This window comes from Canis lupus, chromosome 37 (genome assembly GCF_011100685.1).
Source record: "Canis lupus familiaris isolate Mischka breed German Shepherd chromosome 37, alternate assembly UU_Cfam_GSD_1.0, whole genome shotgun sequence".
NCBI lineage: Eukaryota > Metazoa > Chordata > Mammalia > Carnivora > Canidae > Canis > Canis lupus.
The window spans coordinates 23,295,922-23,313,391 of NC_049258.1; the positions used below are offsets into that span (position 1 = coordinate 23,295,922).

Below are 17,470 nucleotides of genomic sequence, written 5' to 3' on the forward strand. Positions count from 1 at the left end.
GCCACGCTGTGGTACATACAGAATACTACTCAGGAGTAAGAAAGGAATGAGCTACCACCACTTGCAGTGCCCTGGTTAGATCTCCAGGGAATGATGCTGAGTGAAAAAAAGCCCATCCCAAAAGGTCGCCCACTCTATGACTCCATTGATACAACATTCTTGAAGCGAAAGGGACCTGGGAGTGGGGCAGGAAGCAGAGGGAGGTGGGTGTGGCTATAAAAGGGCCACAAAAGGATCCTTGTGGTGTTAGAACTATTCAGTATCTCTTTTTTTTCTGTTTCTTTTAAGTAAGCCCTATGCCAAACATGGGTCTTGAACTCGCAACCCCAAGATCAGGTTGCTTGTTGTACCGACCAAGCCTGCCAGGCTCCTGTAGCTCTGTTCAGTGTCTTGACTGTGAAGGAGATAATGTGGAAACCCACAGTGATAACACTGTGTAGAACACACACATGCAAGTTTAAGTAACACTGAGGACATGGGCATGAGATCAGTACGTTGTATCAAAGTCAGCATCCTGGTTGTGATTTACTATAGTTTAACAAAATATTACCACTGGGAGAAAGTGGGCCAGATGTTCAAGGAATCTCTGTATTTTTGCTTCAACTAATGTGCATCTACAATCCCATCAACACAAAACTCAATGTGAAACAAAAAGACAAGAAGCTGTGAAAGCAGTGACAGACCCGTGATCTGAGTTAGAACAGCAGCGTGGCTCTGTCCTCGGAGCCGCGGCTGCCGAGCCCCAGGCACTGGTGCAGCCCACCTCGCTTCCCGTCCTTGTCCCTGCAGCACGTGCCACACATCCACATCGACGGCTCCACCTCCTCGGCGGACCGAGAGGACCTGTGCCAGCAGTTCCAGCTGTTCGAGAAGCACGCTGTGGCCGTGCTGTCCATCACCGCTGCCAACATGGGCCTCACCTTCACCTCGGCTGACCTGGTGGTGTTTGCTGAGCTCTTTTGGAATCCAGGGGTAAGGGACACAGGGGACTCGAATCTCCCGGGTGTGCGTGTGGCTATGGGGCAGAAGGAGCAAGAGCGTCAGTCTGGGCAGAGTAGGTATCTGGGTGCTCTCCCTAGCACCAGTTTTGTTTTCTTCCATCTGTTTCTGTTAGGCCTCAGAAACATGTTTTATACTTCCCAATTACCAGTCTTTTTTTTTTTTTTTTTCCCCAGTTACCAGTCTTAAAAGAAGTGAAGCCTTGCATATCTGTTGGCTAGTTATTAGATCTTCACAGCAGTCTCCTAAGTAGTAGGAGTATCGACTCCATGTTATGGAAGGAAATACTGAAGTTTTAGAAGGCTGGAAGGAATCTTAGGAGTCCTTCCTCTGAGGGGAAATTGGGGCACAGAGAGCTCACATGCACAGCTGTCCCCAAAGGGGAGCCTGTGGCTACAGCAACCCCAGCCCAGGCCTCTGGGCTTCCAGCCTGTGCCATCTATTAGCCATCATTGCAAGCTGCTTAGCCGATGCAGCCATGACAGGCGACCTTTCTGGGTGTTCCCTGAACGTGGTCTTTGTGTCCACTGGCCTCATCTGATGAGCAGAGAGCTGTGATAGCAGATATATGTCACTGGCCACACATAGGGCACGTAGACTTCTAGGCTGAAAGCATATGGGATGGAAACAATGCTCTTGGGCTTTGTTATCTATTGTAGGGCTTACCGCCGTATTAAAGAGCCACACTACCCCTAATCATATAGGGCCTCTCCCTTGGTTGTGATATGTTTGTTTATTTACAAGGTAATGGTTTCTTACATGGCAAGAAGAATGGAAATGTGCCAGGCTTCCTTCATTTGCCCTTCAGCATAGCCTGCTGGCAGGTCAGAGCTTGCTGTTCGTTCCTTGTGGCACCTAGGGCTCTGCCCAAAGCTGTCTGGCTATAGATTCTAGATTACCCCAGAACTTTAGTTTTGTTTGATTCTCTCTTATGTTAGGTGACAGCTTCCTTGAAGGTAGAGGTTCTCAGCCTGCTGACTTGGGTCATGGAGTGAAGTCCTTTCGGAAGAAGGGTGTGGTGGGCTCGGGGGCAGGGGACTGCCTGCTGTGGTGGACTGAGCCCCTTCAGGCCTTGGCCTGCACACATCCTGATCCCTGTACCTCACAGGTGCTGCTTCAGGCTGAGGACCGGGTGCACCGAATCGGACAGTCGAGCTCTGTGAGCATCCACTACCTCGTGGCGAAAGGCACAGCTGATGACTACCTCTGGTATGGCTGGCCACTGGGGTTAAGCAAGGGTTGACGCCTGTGATGTATTTCCTTCGCTCCCTAACTGCTTCTGCTCTTGCTGATGTCTTCAGGGACCCATGCAGAAGACCCAGGAGTAATGCCCTCCCACTTCCACCATGACCATGTCGGGCCTCCTTCACAGCATTCACTCATGACTTGCTGGGTGCATGAGGGATAAGGGGATGTGGCTCCTTTCCCAGTGTCCTGAGACAAGGGAGGGGGGAAGAAGTATATGTGCAGGTTTGCTTGTAAGACACTCCGTCCCAGCTATGAAGACTCTGCTGAGACATGGTCATACTGCCCTCTGCTCCTTCATGGCACGTATCGGTAAAATAAGGCCATCATACAGTGCTGCAGCTGACCACTGGGAGGAAGTGGCTCACCCTGGGCCACATGGGGCTTCCTTAGAACTAGGGTAAAATTTTTCAACCCTGGGGTTCATGTCTGTTACCTAAGCAAAAAGTCTCCAAATGCTCCTTCCTAGTCATACTTACCCCTTTCCTAATACTAAGTTTCTTGATTACCTCATTAGTTTCTACTACTCATTTCTGTTTCCAGCCTTGTGACTAAGGGATCTTACCTTTGTCACATGTGTAGGTTGTCCCTACTCCTACATCTTTGGATTTGTTGATTTGATCATTGGGCAGCTCATAACCACGGGGCCATTTTCAGCACCAGGTTCAGAATTTTGTTGTAATGAGACATCTATTTTCTCCACATCTTCCAGTAGAAAGAATTTTGAACCTAATGATGCAAACGCTAAATTGGTTTACAGAAGAGACAAATATTTTAGGTTGGGTGTTTGTACCTTGAGCGTTCCAAAGAAGTGAAACAGCATGCCTCAGTCCCATAAAAACAAGGAGGGTGATCTCTTTTTCATCCCACTGGTTCTGTGCAGTTTGTATTCATCGCAGCTCTTTTTTCCCCAACAGGCCCCTAATTCAAGAGAAGATTAAAGTTCTGGGTGAAGCCGGACTTTCTGAGACCAATTTTTCAGAAATGACAGAAGCTCCTAATTACTTCTACAAGGTAACACCAGCAAATGGCTCCTTGCCACTGGGGTGGGGGGAGCTATTGAGTTGTCTCCTCAGCCCTTGGGTCCTGAAAGAGAAGTGGATCACTCCTGGGGATTTCACTCAGCCTCATGCAGAATGGTGGCCTTCAGGTAGCTCCTCTGAAAACCAAGTGTCTTCTCCTTCTCATGGAACTGCCCAAAATCAGAGTCTGAGTAAAATCAGCAATATCTTTGAGTGACAGGAAGACTAGAGAGTCTGAGGATTTGATCTTTCATTTACATTGATGTAATAACTAAATGCTTCCTTTCAAATGTAATGATCGAGATAAGTCTTAGAGATCATATTTTTATTTTTTTTAATTCATATTTTAAGTAACCTCTACACCCAACATGGGGCTTAAACTCATGACCCCCAGATCAAGAGTTGGCATGCTCCTCTGGCTCAGCCAGAAACCACAAATATCATATTTTTAAATGTAGAGTATAAATTATCCTCATAAACAGTTAATAAGCTAACTTGAAACAACCTTATTTTTAAGCTTTTTAAAGAACTCTAATTCAATTGAATGGTAAATATTTTCACAGAGCCTTTGTTATTGTATGCCCTTTGAAAAGAAGGAGACTTAATTTTAAGGGATTCTTAACCTTCTCAACTCAATGAGTCTATTTAGAACTAACTCATTTATTCCTACTGCCTTTACCTTCACATACACTTAGTTAAGAATTTCTGCCTAAAGTACAAGATAATATGAATGCAGTTTATCAATATTTATTTTGATTAATAATTGTATCTTTTTTTATTAAAATAGGGCTGAAAATTTCATCAAATATTAGAAAAAGAAAATGTTGCCTCCTAACAGGAGATTAAAGCAAAAGAGGTTATTCTCGCCAAGACAGGATGCCTTCCCAGAGGGGAAGTGAAATCCTAATCAGATCTTGGACCTTGCTTCCATTAATCAAGCATGCTCCAAGTTAGCGCACAGTATTGCCACCACCATACTCAAATGCAGGTTAACAGTTATTTTACTTGGAACAGGCTGCCTTGTGGGGAGGCATTTCCTTAACCCTGCAGTTGTTCAGATAGAGGCTGATGAGATTTCTAGAGGAGGATGTGAAGATCATGTGAGGTTGACCTTAATGACCTTTAAAGTCACTCCTTGTCAGGAAGGCTGGCATCCTGAAAGGCAAGGGAATATAAGGTGCAGGTTCATTGGGTAATCGAGCTCTCAAAAGACTGCTCCCCAGGCCAGGTTTCAAAGGCCTCATGTCACCAATGACCTCATGTCATGCGCGGAGGCTTCTGTTAGGAGCAGTGAGGAAATAGAGACCAGCTGGATTGAGACCCAATGATGAAGGAGCTGAAAAGCCAGGGAGGAGCTCTGATAAGGTAGATACCGGGGGATTGTAAGATGTGACAAGAAAATCCTGTTAAAGGACAGCCAGGGGGCAGAAATCATCAAGGCAGAGAGCTGCCAGGGACTGAAACAGAAAGAGGCCCGCAGTGGGAAGCACAGGAGAGCTGTTGCAAATCCATGCAGGTACCGGGTGCTGTGACCCAGGCAATAAAGACTGTGCCTGTGGAACATTGCGGAGGGAACAGCCGGGCGAGGCCGACTTGCTGTGAGGTTGATGTGTGGAGATAGGCAGTCAGGACGCCCTGGGGATGGCAAGCCAGGGAGACGAGAAGAAGAATGTTTGGTAGACCATCAAAACTAGGCTTTTGGAAAAGAGTTACTGGCTTGAGGATGTAGGATTGAGAGGAAAGATGGTTTGGGTTTCTAAACAGCTTTAGTTTAGTGGAACCAAGATGGCCATGGAGATGTTTGAAAACGCACCAGGAATGAAAGATGGTCAGGTTGGGAATACACATTTGGGACAGATCAGCTAAGGGGTGATAGCGAGCCCATGACGGGCTGTAGTTGGAATTGCTGGGCCTGATTTTCACAGTACACCGTGGCCTTAGAGCACAGAGGCAGCTCATGGGCCTTTGGATCATTGGCAGATTTCAGGTAGCCAGAAACAGGCAGGGGACTCTACTCAGTGTGTCAAGTATGTGCATGTTTTCTTAACTACCCCGAAAATTAGGTGCAAGCGGTGATGGAGCATGTGGGTTGGCAGTTGAACTGCAACCTAAGCCCTCAGTACAGAAGGGCTTTGCAGGAAGTGGGGGCTTGGGAGCTGGTTCAGTATCGATTTGGAAAGCTAGAAGGAAGAAGCCATTTCCAACATAAGTTTTCCTTCACCCCACGAGCAGCAGAGAAGAAACGACGCCAGGTGGTAAGGCCGCGTGGGCTGCACGCGCGGTCGTGGGCACCCAGTGATGTGCAATGTGCAGCCCCCACATTGCAAACCAATGTGCAGCAGTCTGTGTCCTCCCGCAGCCTCAGCCTCGGGCAGAGCAAGAGTCAGTGCTGGAGCCTGCGCTCCAACTTTCACCTTTTGTTTCCCCCTCCCTGATGAAGGACCCAAAGCAGCAGAAGATCTATGACCTCTTCCAGCAGTCCTTCGAGGAAGACGGAAGCGACCTGGAGCTCCTGGAGGCCGCGGAATCCTCTGACCCCAGAAGTGCTTCGGGTGCACCTGGAAATGATTTCCAGGACCTGGGAGACACGCCGGACGGGACCATGGTGACCGGCAGCCCCGTGAAGAAAAGGAGATTTGAGTTTTTTGATAACTTTGACAGCTTTACCTTTCCCCTGTAAGAGGGGGAGGAAAAAGGCATTTAAAAATCATGGAACTTGTTAACATAAGGTGTTCGTTTCTACTTGCACCATCCTCGACGTTACAGCAGTGCTGGCGTCTGTTACCAGGCTGGGGGTCGGTGTTGCCTCTCTGGCCTTTCTGCGCGGGTGTGCGGGGTCTTATCCTCGGCTTCTCTGGCTGAGGACTAGAGACAGCAGGCTGCAGTAGTGACAGTTGGGGCGCTTTAAGTACCGAGATGCTTCCCACGCAGCCTCTGAAATCCGGATTTTTAAATTTGTTGGTTCAACAAATATTTATAGAGCACCTGATATGTGCCAGGCAGCGTTCTAGGTGCCGGCAGCCATTCACCAAACAAAAGAGAGAAGAAAGCTCGTACCTCTGCAGAAGTTCTGTCTGTAGGAGAAGTCATAGTTACACATCCTAAGAAGAAGAGAGCAGTTCCGGAGGTAAGGGTTTGGAGCGGGAGGGGGCAAGCTTTTTCTGTAAATAGGCAGGCAGTCGTATCTGACTTTACGGGCCAGGTTGTCTGTGTAGGAATGACTCGACTCTGTTGCTGTAGGGCAGAAACAACCGTAGGTAATCCAGAAACAAATGATTATGGCTCTTTTTCCCGTAAAACTCTGTTACGGACACTGAAATTCAAATTCATACAATTTTGATGTGTCACAAAACCTTATTCTTTTGATTCATTTTGAGTCACTAAAACATGTAAAAACTGCTTAGTCCACCGGCCGTCCGGAAGCAGGCAGTGGGCAGGATTTGGCCTGAGAAGCATGATTGGCTAACTCCTAGTTTAGGGCAGCACCACCCAGTAGAAATCTGACACAAGCCACGGACATGATTTTAATTTTCTAAAAGAGTGTTAAAAAATGAAGGATGGAAATTAGTAATATTTTCTTTAACTCAGTTTCTTCAAAATACTCAGTTCAGCATACAATCACTATTAAAAACTTCCTGAGAAACTTGCTATTATGTTCTCCCTTTTTTTCCTTCCCTGCTAAGTCTTTAAAACCCAGTGTGTATTGATGCTGACAGCACACCTCAAGTGCTTGTTCCGGGTGCACTTGTGGCTGGTGGTTCCTGTGTTGGGCAGCACGGGTCTAAAGCATGGTGAGGGGTGAGGGGCATCGTTAGAGGTGATGTCACTGAAGAGACAGAGGCCAAATGATGCGGACCCCCGAGGTCATGTAAGGAATGATTTAATTTTGAATATGAAGCCGCTGACTGGTTTTGAACAGGGATATGAGGCAACCTGATTATATTTTTAAAAGATCCCTCCAGGGGCACCTGGGTGGCTCAGGCGGTTAAGTGTCTGACTCTCGATTTTGACTCAGGTCGTGACCTCAAGGTCCTGAGATCAAGCCTGTCATTGGGCCCCACACTGGCGTGGAGTCCGCTTGAGAGTCTCCTTCTCCTTTAGCCCCTCCTGCCGTCGTCCATGCTCTCTCTTTAAAAAAAAAAAAAAAAAAAAAATTTAAATGAATTTAGAAATCCAAGATCACTCCCATTCGTGTGTAGAAAATAGATCAGGAGGGGTGGTCGGGGGAATAGTTTGAGAGGAGGCTGGTGAGCCATTGCAGCTGACCATGGGGTGATGCTGGGGTGTGGCCCAGTGGAGCAGCAGTGTGAAGGAGGTGAGAAGCGCTTGGATTGGGTACGTGATGATTGTAGAGCTGAGTGAGTTTGAGATGGATTGACCAAGAGGCATTTGAGAAGAGGACGGAGGAGTCAATACTTAGACCTAGGATTTGGCCTGAGCAAAGTTGTAGTGCCATTGACTGAGATATTAAAAAAAATAATAATAAAAATGAAAAGATGGGGAAGGGTAGATGGGTTGGGCATCAGGCCAAAATCCAGGGTTTGGTTATGGACTCATTGGGGTGGAGATGGAGGCAACCCGCCCAGCTCCCCCGTCAAGGACTGAAGCTTCCTGCCCAGCTTCAGGAGGCAAATAGCTTCTACTTGGCCACATCTTCCAGTTGGTCTCAGTCCACAGGCTGTAGGATTTGGGTCTCCAGCAGGAGAAGGTCACACCGAGAGCTGCGAATTTTGCCCTCACCTGTTATAAACGGTGTTTATAGACATGGGGCTGGAGGAGCTTGAGCAGGTAAGGTGGCATGGGGTGGGGAAGAAAGCTGAATGAACTGACCCCAGAGCACTCTACCATTTAGGATTGGGAAGAGAAAAAGGAGACCAAACAGCAAAGGAAGAGAGGAAGAAAACCAAAATGGATGTCCAGGACGGGGATTTTTTTTTTTAAAAAGTGTTTCAAAAAGGAAGGCGGTGCTGCTTTCTTGGTATTGTCAATAGACCGTGGGCCGGGTTTAAGCAAAGGTTTAGAGGTAGCCCAATTTTCCTGGCAGCAGTGCAGCATGTCTACGTTCCAGCACGACTGTGTGTGCATTTGTTTGTTAGACTTGGATGGTTTTCACTCTTGTACTGTTGACTAGGTGCCAGGCACCGGGCCAAACACTGTACATGTACTGATGCAGTGAGCCCCATCTCGGAGGAAGGTAGGCAGGTTTTCATTATGCAGATGCAGACCCCGAGCCAAGGGAGTCTGAGCTAGGAAGTGGACCTACTGCAGGATACAGCCAGGCCACCGCTCCAGAGCCCACTCTAGGGTAGATACACACTTCTACACCACGAGGCTCCGTGGTGCTTTGGCGGGTCTGTGAGCAGTTTATTGCGTGCCCGCCTTCCTCAGGGGCTCGGCCCTGGCTGTCACCCTGAGCTGGCTTCCCTGCAGGCTCCCAGCTAACTGTTCAAACCAGAACAAGACTCTGGAACGTACCATTTGTTTGTGCCTTTTGGTCTCCTCTCTTGGGCTTCTGGATAGCTCCAACTGAGAGAGGAATCTCTGAGAGCCACCCGACCCCCTTCACTGCTGCTCAGGAGCCATCGGGCATCCTGACATCTTTGTATAATCTGGACCCTGGGCCAGTGTCCTGTATGAGGCCTTGGCCTTGGGACATAACTGGCTGACTCTGCCTTCCTCACTCAAACCTGGCTGGCATTTGGTTACTGAGCTTCCTATTAATCTGCTGTGAGCTTCTCTGCAGGGTCGGAGCTCCTCAGGAAATCCAGCCTGAACACCCACATCTAAAGTGCAAGAGTTGCTTCTCCTGTCTTTCTGGAAAGGATTGTGGAGATGAGCAGCTGAGCCTGCATTCCGCCAGTGTGCCCTGCCGTGAGGAGCTCTGCTGTGGTGCCCCATCTCCATAACTAGGCCTTTGCTTTCCTCTATTAACCTCCTGAAACAAGAACAAGTGATACCTAGAGAAAATCCAGAGTCAAAGGCCTGAGAGAGAGTGCTCACCTGGGCCCTCCTCTAGGTCACCTGAAGTCATCCTACACTGTCTTATTACTTTCAGCTCTCTGTTTTATTTTTAAATTTTGTTAGCTGTACCGGTTTGTTTATAATAGTGACTATGACTTGTCAGAAGCTTCCAGAGGACAAGTATTGGGTCCTTCTAAAGTTTACTCTAACTTTGTCCCAAACAGCTGCTTAATGGTAATTAAGTAATTAAGAGCAATGGCTGCTGTGTCCTCAAGTATGTTGTACCAAGTCCCCTCAGGAGTGGGTGCTCTGGAAAGCCAACTGCATCACTTGATGGTTGCTGCCCTTGGAGTTCCAAAATCAATCTGCAATGGACACAGCAATCAGCATAGATCCGGAAAAGGACACAGTCGATTGTGCACTGGGTGGCCTACTGGGAGGGGGCCCAACAGGGACAGAATCTGGGACAGAATCTGTAGGAAAAGAAATGCTAAAATCTTACCTCAACGTTACTCATGAGGTTTTTGTAATGATTTTTGCAATCTTGGTGGCTCGTTCATGGAAACAATACAATCACTTCATTAGGGGAACATCTGTGGAATGAGTTAAGGCCCAGGAAGCAGAAAGGTTTTGGATCACCCTTAGATGCTGAGAGAGGTATAGAAAGGAGCATCTCTTCCTCGCCTGCCCCAGAGCCTATGCACAGCCTCTGCTCCCATTGCTCATATCATGTGGCTTGAGAAGCATTAGGAAGCCCTCTTCTGTGAGTCTGTGGGCTTCTCCAGAGACTGCCACCTGCCTGTTGCTCATGCAAAGAAGATTGGGTACAGCTTTCTCATGGGCTCCGCTGGACTTTGGTCAAGTTCTTTAGAGTCTCAGAGAATGAGATCGTAGCTTCTCATTCCTTAACTTCTCTTAATAGTTCCTCCTTACCCTAGGGATAATAAAGGAAAATGTGCAAGTGATTTTGAGACATATATCCAGGGTTGCTTAGGAGACTCACCGACCATTGTTGAATTAATAAATCTCTGCTTTATTTACTGCGTGGCCTGCCACACAGAGTGGCCCTTTCAGCAAGGTGACAGATCCATGTCTGCCATTGGGAGACTTTGCCCTTGGTCCTTGCGACTTGATCGCATTTGATCCACAATTCCTCTGTAGTCTTAGTAAATATGGTCTGTTGAACCTCCGTCTGAAGCCTCTGCTTAAACCTCAGTTTCAGCTGATTTGGAGAAAGACTCGCTCTCTCTGAGATGTCCTTGAGGTCCTCCAAAGCAAATGTTATTTATACCACGAAGCCTGTATATGCCAGGTTATACCATCCCAAATATACCTCTAGAATTTGTTGAGAACCACCCAACCATTTCTGTGTGATTCAGAGAAGACCCTGGGACTTACTTATCAAGAGTGAATGCCTTTGGGCTTAGGGAAGGATTTCTGCACTAACTCCTTTTCCTTCTTTTCTTCATATCTCAGTCCAGACACACACCTGCCACCATCCAGTGTATTTTCTGGGAATCTGGGCCTATCTCATCCCACTTCCGGTCCCCGCTGTCACCAGGGTCATCGTTCCCTGAATGACCCTGGTTAATTCCTGCCTCTAGGGCTGGCACCAGGAAGACTCCTAGAGGGAACAGAGATCCTGTTAGCCTTGATCCATTTGTACTTGAATTAATCATGTCTTTTCCTTCTTGGCTTCCCACAAGCCTTTTTCTAGGTCAGAGGGAGAGCTAAGAAACAGAGCTGGCGGTGCCGTCTCCTCACTGCTGGCTCTTAGGTTTTGCCTCGTCTGTGCATTCTTGCCTATTGGAACCCTGATGCTTGCTTGCTCTCTTTCTCTCTCTCTCTTTCTTCCTAAGACTTTATTTACTTAGAGAGAGAGAGAGAGAGAGAGCACGAGCAAGTGGAGGGGCAGAGGGAGAAGCAGACTCCCCACTGAGCCAGGACCCTGGGATCACGACCTGAGCCACCCAGATGCCCCAGAACCTTGATGCTCTCTGAAGCTATTTTTAAGTGAAATTTAAACTGCAAAAGGGATGAAAAGAAGTCCCACCTTATTTCCTACTTTATCCTCACTTCTTACTGTGTGGAGGATTACAAGGTTAAAAAAAGTGTCATGGAAGCTTAAAGAGAATTTGTTGGGAGCCTCTCTCATACCTGTGTATTTTGGTTTTGTGTTTTCCTGTGAGGTCCCAGCAAAGGAAGTGGATTCCTAATCGTAGCAGAAAACATTGAGAAGCCTGTGACTCACAGTGCTTGGGATATTATGACAGCCAACAGTTACTTGATTTTGTAACACCCTCTGCCCACATCCCCCCCACCAACCCATTCATCTGATTTATGGAGTGCCAGGCACTTTTCTTCTTTGTTTTTAACCCTCCCTTTTAGTGTGAAATATCAGACATAAGAGAGTTCATAAGACACAATTACAGCTTAACAAATATTACAAAATAAACACGTAACCATAACTCCCAAGATTGCGAATATGTTCTAGAAGCTTTATTGGTTTGCTTTTAATGTGTAGATTTACAACCCAATTGCAGTTTATTTTTGTACATGGAGTGAGATAAGGTCAAGGTGAATTTTTTTTCCATATGAATATGCAGTTTCTCAGCATCACTTACTGAAAAGATTGTCGCTTCATCCAGTGCTCTGAAGTGCCTTCTTTTCACTATTAAAATTTGATGTAAAAATTAACTACTCAGAGTGCCTGGGTGTCTCCGTTGGTTAAGCAGTTAAGCATCTGATGACTCTTGATTTTATCTCAGGGTCTTGGGTTGGCACCCCACATCAGTCTGTGCTCAGGGCAGAGTGCCTTGACCCTCTCCTTCAGCCCCTCCTCCCGCTCATGCTCATGCACTCTCTCATTCTCTCTCAAATAAATAAATAAAATGTTTAAAGATAATAAAAATAAAAAATAAAGATGTATAAGTAAAAAAAAATAAAAGCCCTACATTCTCCTCTTTCCTATTCCTAGCCCTACTTCCTACAGGTAATAACTAATATAAACAATTTGGGAGGGAGCCCTTGGTATTTTATTCCCAATGCATATAAATTTACATTGAATTGTTCTTACAAAAATTGTATCAAACTCTTTATATTAAAAATGATTCGTTTTACATAATATATTTGGTCATTGTTTCATACTGATAGACCCTATCTATTTTAAGAGTTACTTAGCAGCTCCCATCCTGATGGATGCATTACCGTGTCAGTGCCCAGCGAAATGTTCATTAAAACAAAAAGCAAACAACTAGAAAGATGAATTTAAAGTAAATTTGTGGAGAGAAGAGAAGGAGGAATGAATCCACACATTGAATCTTTTTTGGACACCTGATTTTTCGTAGGTGTTTAGGACTTGGCCTTGGCAGGGTTCACCTTCCACTTGCTGGGTCCACTGCCTTTTGTGGAGGTTGGCCCACAGGGCTCTTAAAATTGTGTGCAACTTTACTCTTGTCTGGCCACCAGGCACTTCAGTGTAGGGCAAGCAAGAACTCTTTGGGCACAAAGTGAAGGAACAGCAATGGAGCCTGGGACTCCAGGATAAGACCTTTTGGTCTCCAGCATGAGATAAATTGGGGATGATGCTTGCACCTCAGATTTCTTTCAAGAATCAAGTGTTCCATATGCCCCAAAGACAACTGGCTGGCTCAACAGCTAAAAGAACTCTCCTCTAGATGCAACTTTCAACTTCTTTTTCTGAGGACGAAAGTGAGTTTTGATTGCTCCTGATGAGCAGGGGTGACTCAGCAGAGATTTTTGCTGAGACTTTTATGGGTACATATTACAGTTAATCTCTACACCTGATGGTCCTCTAATGGGGATGGAGACTTATTAGCCCACAGATAAGACAAATTGAAACTTTGTAAAGCACAGTTCTCTGAAGCCACTCAGAGCTGATTTCATGAGAGTGCTATTTGTACATCCTCAGGCTTGCCATTTAAAGAGAATTGTTCAGTCTTTACAAAATTGCTCTGGGCATGAACAATTTCTTCCTATTATGGAGTGTCTCATTTTCAGCCACTCTACTGCGTTTCTTACTCATGCTTTCTACCTTGCTCTCTCTCAGACTCCCTGAAGGGCAGAGACGTAGGCGGCTACACAGGGGATGGGGTGGGAGGCGGTAAATTTGCTAAATGATCTGAACTAGGCTCTCCAGCCAGCCCAGAAGCACTCACTTCAGTGAGTGCAATGCTGGCCGTGTTTGTACAGTCACCCAGGGCAGGTGAACCTCACTCCTGCTCAGCCTGCAGGCACAGACAGGAACAGGAGGGCCAACCATGGGAGTGCTTGTTTCTGAACTCTTCTTCCACCAATCCCATTTGTTTGCACCAATAGGAATATGTTTCGCTTTAATTTATAGTTTTCTAGAAGCAGGGCATAGTCTGGTGGAAAGGTGTCCAGAAATCATCCCCAAAATGCAGTGCACTTCTCTCCTGAGGGAGGACAGACTTGCTCCCTCAGCCCTTTAGGGTGAACCATTCTTCACCCTAAAGGGGCAGAGGGTACATGGAGGCTGTACTGGAAGATTTTGAGCACATCCTATTCCCCCAGTGGGGAGATGTGTTTGCACAGTTGCAGTGGTGTGTGAAACAAGGTACTTACCGCTGTGTTTCTAGGCGTCATTCTTCTTGTTGCAGTTTTTAATGAGAGGTTAATTTTTTTCAATATATAGAAGCAAGACTGTAATGCCAGGGAGTACAAAATATAATTGCTGAACATGTGTATTTATTTTTAAGGTTTCATTTATTCATGAGAGACACAGAGAGACAGAGACACAGGCAGAGGGAGAAGCAGGCCTCATGCAGGGAGCCCGACGTGGGACTCGATCCCGAGACCCTGGGGTCACACCCTGAGCCGAAGGCAGACGCTCAACCGCTGAGCCACGCAGGCATCCCAAAATGAGTATATTTTAAAAATTTAATTAGTACATAAAAGCAATCTCCCCAAGTCAGTTTATAAAGCATTTCTTAAAGCTATGATGTAGTTATTATGCCTTAAAAGATGTGCTTCTGTAGATCTTACTACTTTTTCTACTTTTGTCTATATTTGAGCATTTCTGTAATGTCTTTAAAATGTTCTGTGGGGGTCAATATCCATAGCTTCATCGATGGACATTTTTCACTTAGGTATTTAGGTGTGGGTTTTAATGCCTATTAGGAAAAACACCCACGTAGCACATTGGACCTGGACTCCATAGACTTGGCTTAGGACGAAGCTTCATTTTTGTTAAGTCTTTCCAAAAAAGTGACTCCGTTTTTAAAATAAATGCTAAAACAGTCGATATTGGCCCAAACTGCAAACACTGGAAATGCAGTGTTCGAGTGACTACATTTCGAGAAACACTGGTCTGCTGTTTCCGTCTTCTAGCATTCATCGTACAAGAAGCCAGGTAGTTGAGAAAGAGCCTGACCTTCCTCCATCCCTAGCGATAACCCCGTGAAAACCCCTATTGCTTAAACAATAAAAGCGTCCGCTCCGAACGTCCACAAACAAACAAACAAAAACTACATTTCCCAGCAGGCCGCGGGGCGAGGACGCCCCCGGAGCATAGAGCTCGTGCCTAGCTGGGCCTCCGGGCCGCCGCTTCCGCCGCTTCCGCCCGCCTCAACCGCGCTTGCGCCCCGAGTCTCTTCCTCTCTGGGCTGGGACCTGGCTGGCGGCGACATGGTGAGCGAGCGCCCTGGTGCCGGCGAGGCCTGCGGGTCTATCCGGCCGCATCCGACCTTTCTTGGGGCGGGGGGAGGGGGGCGTCTCGGCCGCGGGGCCTCCCGGACGCGGACCGGGGCGGAGGGGCGGGGGCGGCGCGGGCCCGGTCCCGGTCCCGGTCCCGGTGACGCCGGCTTGTGTCTCGCCGCCCAACAGGCCAAACGCACCAAGAAGGTCGGGATCGTGGGTAAATACGGGACGCGCTACGGGGCCTCGCTCAGGAAGATGGTGAAGAAGATCGAGATCAGCCAGCACGCCAAGTACACCTGCTCCTTCTGCGGCAAGGTGGGGGCCGGCGGGCTGCGGGGAGCAGGGGGAGCCGGGGGGAGCCCGGGGGCGCCCGGCGGGGGGCGCGCGTCTGACCTCCCGGGGCCACGGGGCCGCGCGGCGGTGCCGACCTCGCCAGGGCCCCCGGGGACGAGGCCGGGCTTCTCGGGCAAGCGCCGCTGCTGTTTCGCAGACCAAGATGAAAAGGCGAGCGGTGGGCATCTGGCACTGCGGCTCCTGCATGAAGACCGTGGCCGGCGGCGCCTGGACCTACAAGTGAGTCCCTCCCTGCGGGCGGCCCGGGGCGGGGGCGAGGAGGCTGCTCGCCCTCGCGGCCCCTTGAGAGCCCGGGGCGTCCGCGCGCTCAGACCACGGGGAGCCCGGAGACCCGCACCCGCCAGCTGCGGCTGCTCGGGGGAATCTGCCCGACTCGAGGGAATCCGGTTCTGGAAATTGAGGCCCCACCAGGGGCTCTACTCTTGGGGCGCCTTGCTGTAGCCGGGGTCTGGGCGAGCGCCGTCCAGCGTGCGAGCCCCCCGCGTGCGAGGCTGGTGCGGTGGAGACGGGGAATTGCGGTGTTAGTTGATTCAAAACTGCAGCAGGGTAAGATCACGGAAAGCGTTGAAGCAATCGTTGGTGCGTTATCTGTGCCTTAGGACCGGTGAGGCGGAAGCCGCAAACAGCCAAGCGTGCTCTCTTCTTGGTTGTGTTGCTGCAATGAACTAGCGTCCCGTACCCACCGCATGGGATGGCTGTGGGTTTTCCAGGTTCCTGAATCTTTTTTTTTTTTTTTTTTAAGACTTATTTATTTATTTATTCATGATAGAGAGGCAGAGACACAGGAGGAGGGAGAGGCAGGCTCCACGCAGGGAGCCCGATGCGGGACTCGATCCGGGGACCCCAGGATCACGCCCTGGGCCGAAGGCAGGCGCCAAACCGCTGAGCCACCCAGGGATCCCCCTATATAAATTTTTTATAGTCGTTTTTAGTAGCTGTTTTTCCAAAATATACTTGAGTCTTATTCTATTTTGACACTGCTTTTTTGATACCTGTCATTCATTACAGCATCTTAGAATGCGTTAGTTTCTCCCACCTTCTGTCCGTTCCCTTTTAATGAGTTTGGGTCAGCCTCTTGGAACCATTCATTCCTCCCTGCTCATTTTTTCAATGCTGTTTGAGAAATCAGATGTATGAGACGGGTCTTCTCTAATTCTGCAAGAGCCTGAAGACGCAGCTCTAATTGTTAAAAGATGCCATCCGTCATCGTTAAGATTGTAATGTAAAAATAAGGCAGGATTTACTCATTTGCCATTTCACATGTTAGTGTAGCTAATTATGTTGGTACCAACTTTGTTTTTCTTTCTAGCACCACTTCTGCTGTCACAGTAAAGTCTGCCATCAGAAGACTGAAGGAGTTGAAAGACCAGTAGAAGCTCCACCATGTGAAACATAGCTAGCCTACAATAAATGGGTTAATTTATATGATAAAATTACTTGGGCTTGTTGTTGAATTTCTTTTTTTTATTTTTTTTTATTTTTATTTTTTTGAATTTCTTAATTAGATCTTCGATTTGCGTCGCATTCTGCTTTCTCAAAAGACTTGAAAATGAAAAGTCCTTCTAATTTTTTTGGAAAAGCATGCTGAGATGGGTTATCCTAATACAGCTTTTTTTTTTTTTTTTTTTTTTTTGCTTGTAGTCCAATGATAAGTGACAGACTTAAAGGTTGGTATGTGTCTTCACTTTCTATAGGTGTATCCTTGCCAATTCAACTTTTTTGAGATAAATTAGTTCATACTGTGAGGACTTTTGTTTTTAAATCATGCTTAATTTTTTTTTAATGTTTCTAAAGATAGGATAGGATAATGTGTACAGTCTCCTAACATTCAGGTGTTTTGTCGGACTACACATTTTATCAGCATTTTCAGGAAACCATATGAAACAATTAGAATTTTAGGACAAATTTTGCAGATGTCTACCCATTCTCCCATTTTTCAGTTTGCACAGAAGGATGGGCAGGATTGAATTACTCGAGTTGATATAGATGGTCAGTTGCACTTAACATGAGGTTCCATGGAGGAATTCCAGTTGTGAATAGTTAATGGTGATGGTGAACGTTTTTTTACCTTTATTCAGTCCACTTAATAGGACTGAATTCTGAATTCCCATTTCACCTTTTCTCTGACGGTCTACGGTTAAGGAATCCTTAGGAACCTCCTAACAGGGATGTCTGCACTCCAAAGACAAGGAATTCTTTAGGAATGCAAA

General features: G+C 47.2%; 2 protein-coding genes across 6 annotated transcripts in view; both read left to right on the top strand.

Moving 5' to 3' along the window:
• Positions 1-12,346, top strand: part of SMARCAL1 (SWI/SNF related, matrix associated, actin dependent regulator of chromatin, subfamily a like 1) — a 60,472-nt gene extending 48,126 nt beyond the window's left edge. For 4 of the 5 annotated variants that reach the window (XM_038585687.1, XM_038585686.1, XM_038585685.1 and 1 more), the window contains 4 exons: positions 790-972; positions 2,108-2,208; positions 3,162-3,258; positions 5,707-6,913. In XM_038585687.1, the coding sequence (XP_038441615.1) occupies positions 790-972; positions 2,108-2,208; positions 3,162-3,258; positions 5,707-5,946 (621 nt within the window). In that variant the 3' untranslated portion in view covers positions 5,947-6,913. Of the gene's footprint in view, positions 1-789; positions 973-2,107; positions 2,209-3,161; positions 3,259-5,706; positions 6,914-9,009 lie in introns of those variants that run through there. The other variant, XR_005385376.1, reaches the window with a different exon arrangement.
• Positions 12,347-14,747: 2,401 nt separating this feature from the next.
• Positions 14,748-16,696, top strand: RPL37A (ribosomal protein L37a). The gene is made up of 4 exons (XM_038585689.1): positions 14,748-14,897; positions 15,093-15,221; positions 15,397-15,479; positions 16,570-16,696. Exons 1-4 carry the CDS (start codon positions 14,895-14,897, stop codon positions 16,631-16,633), a joined length of 279 nt encoding a protein of 92 aa, XP_038441617.1. The 5' UTR covers positions 14,748-14,894; the 3' UTR covers positions 16,634-16,696.
• Positions 16,697-17,470: the final 774 nt, after the last annotated feature.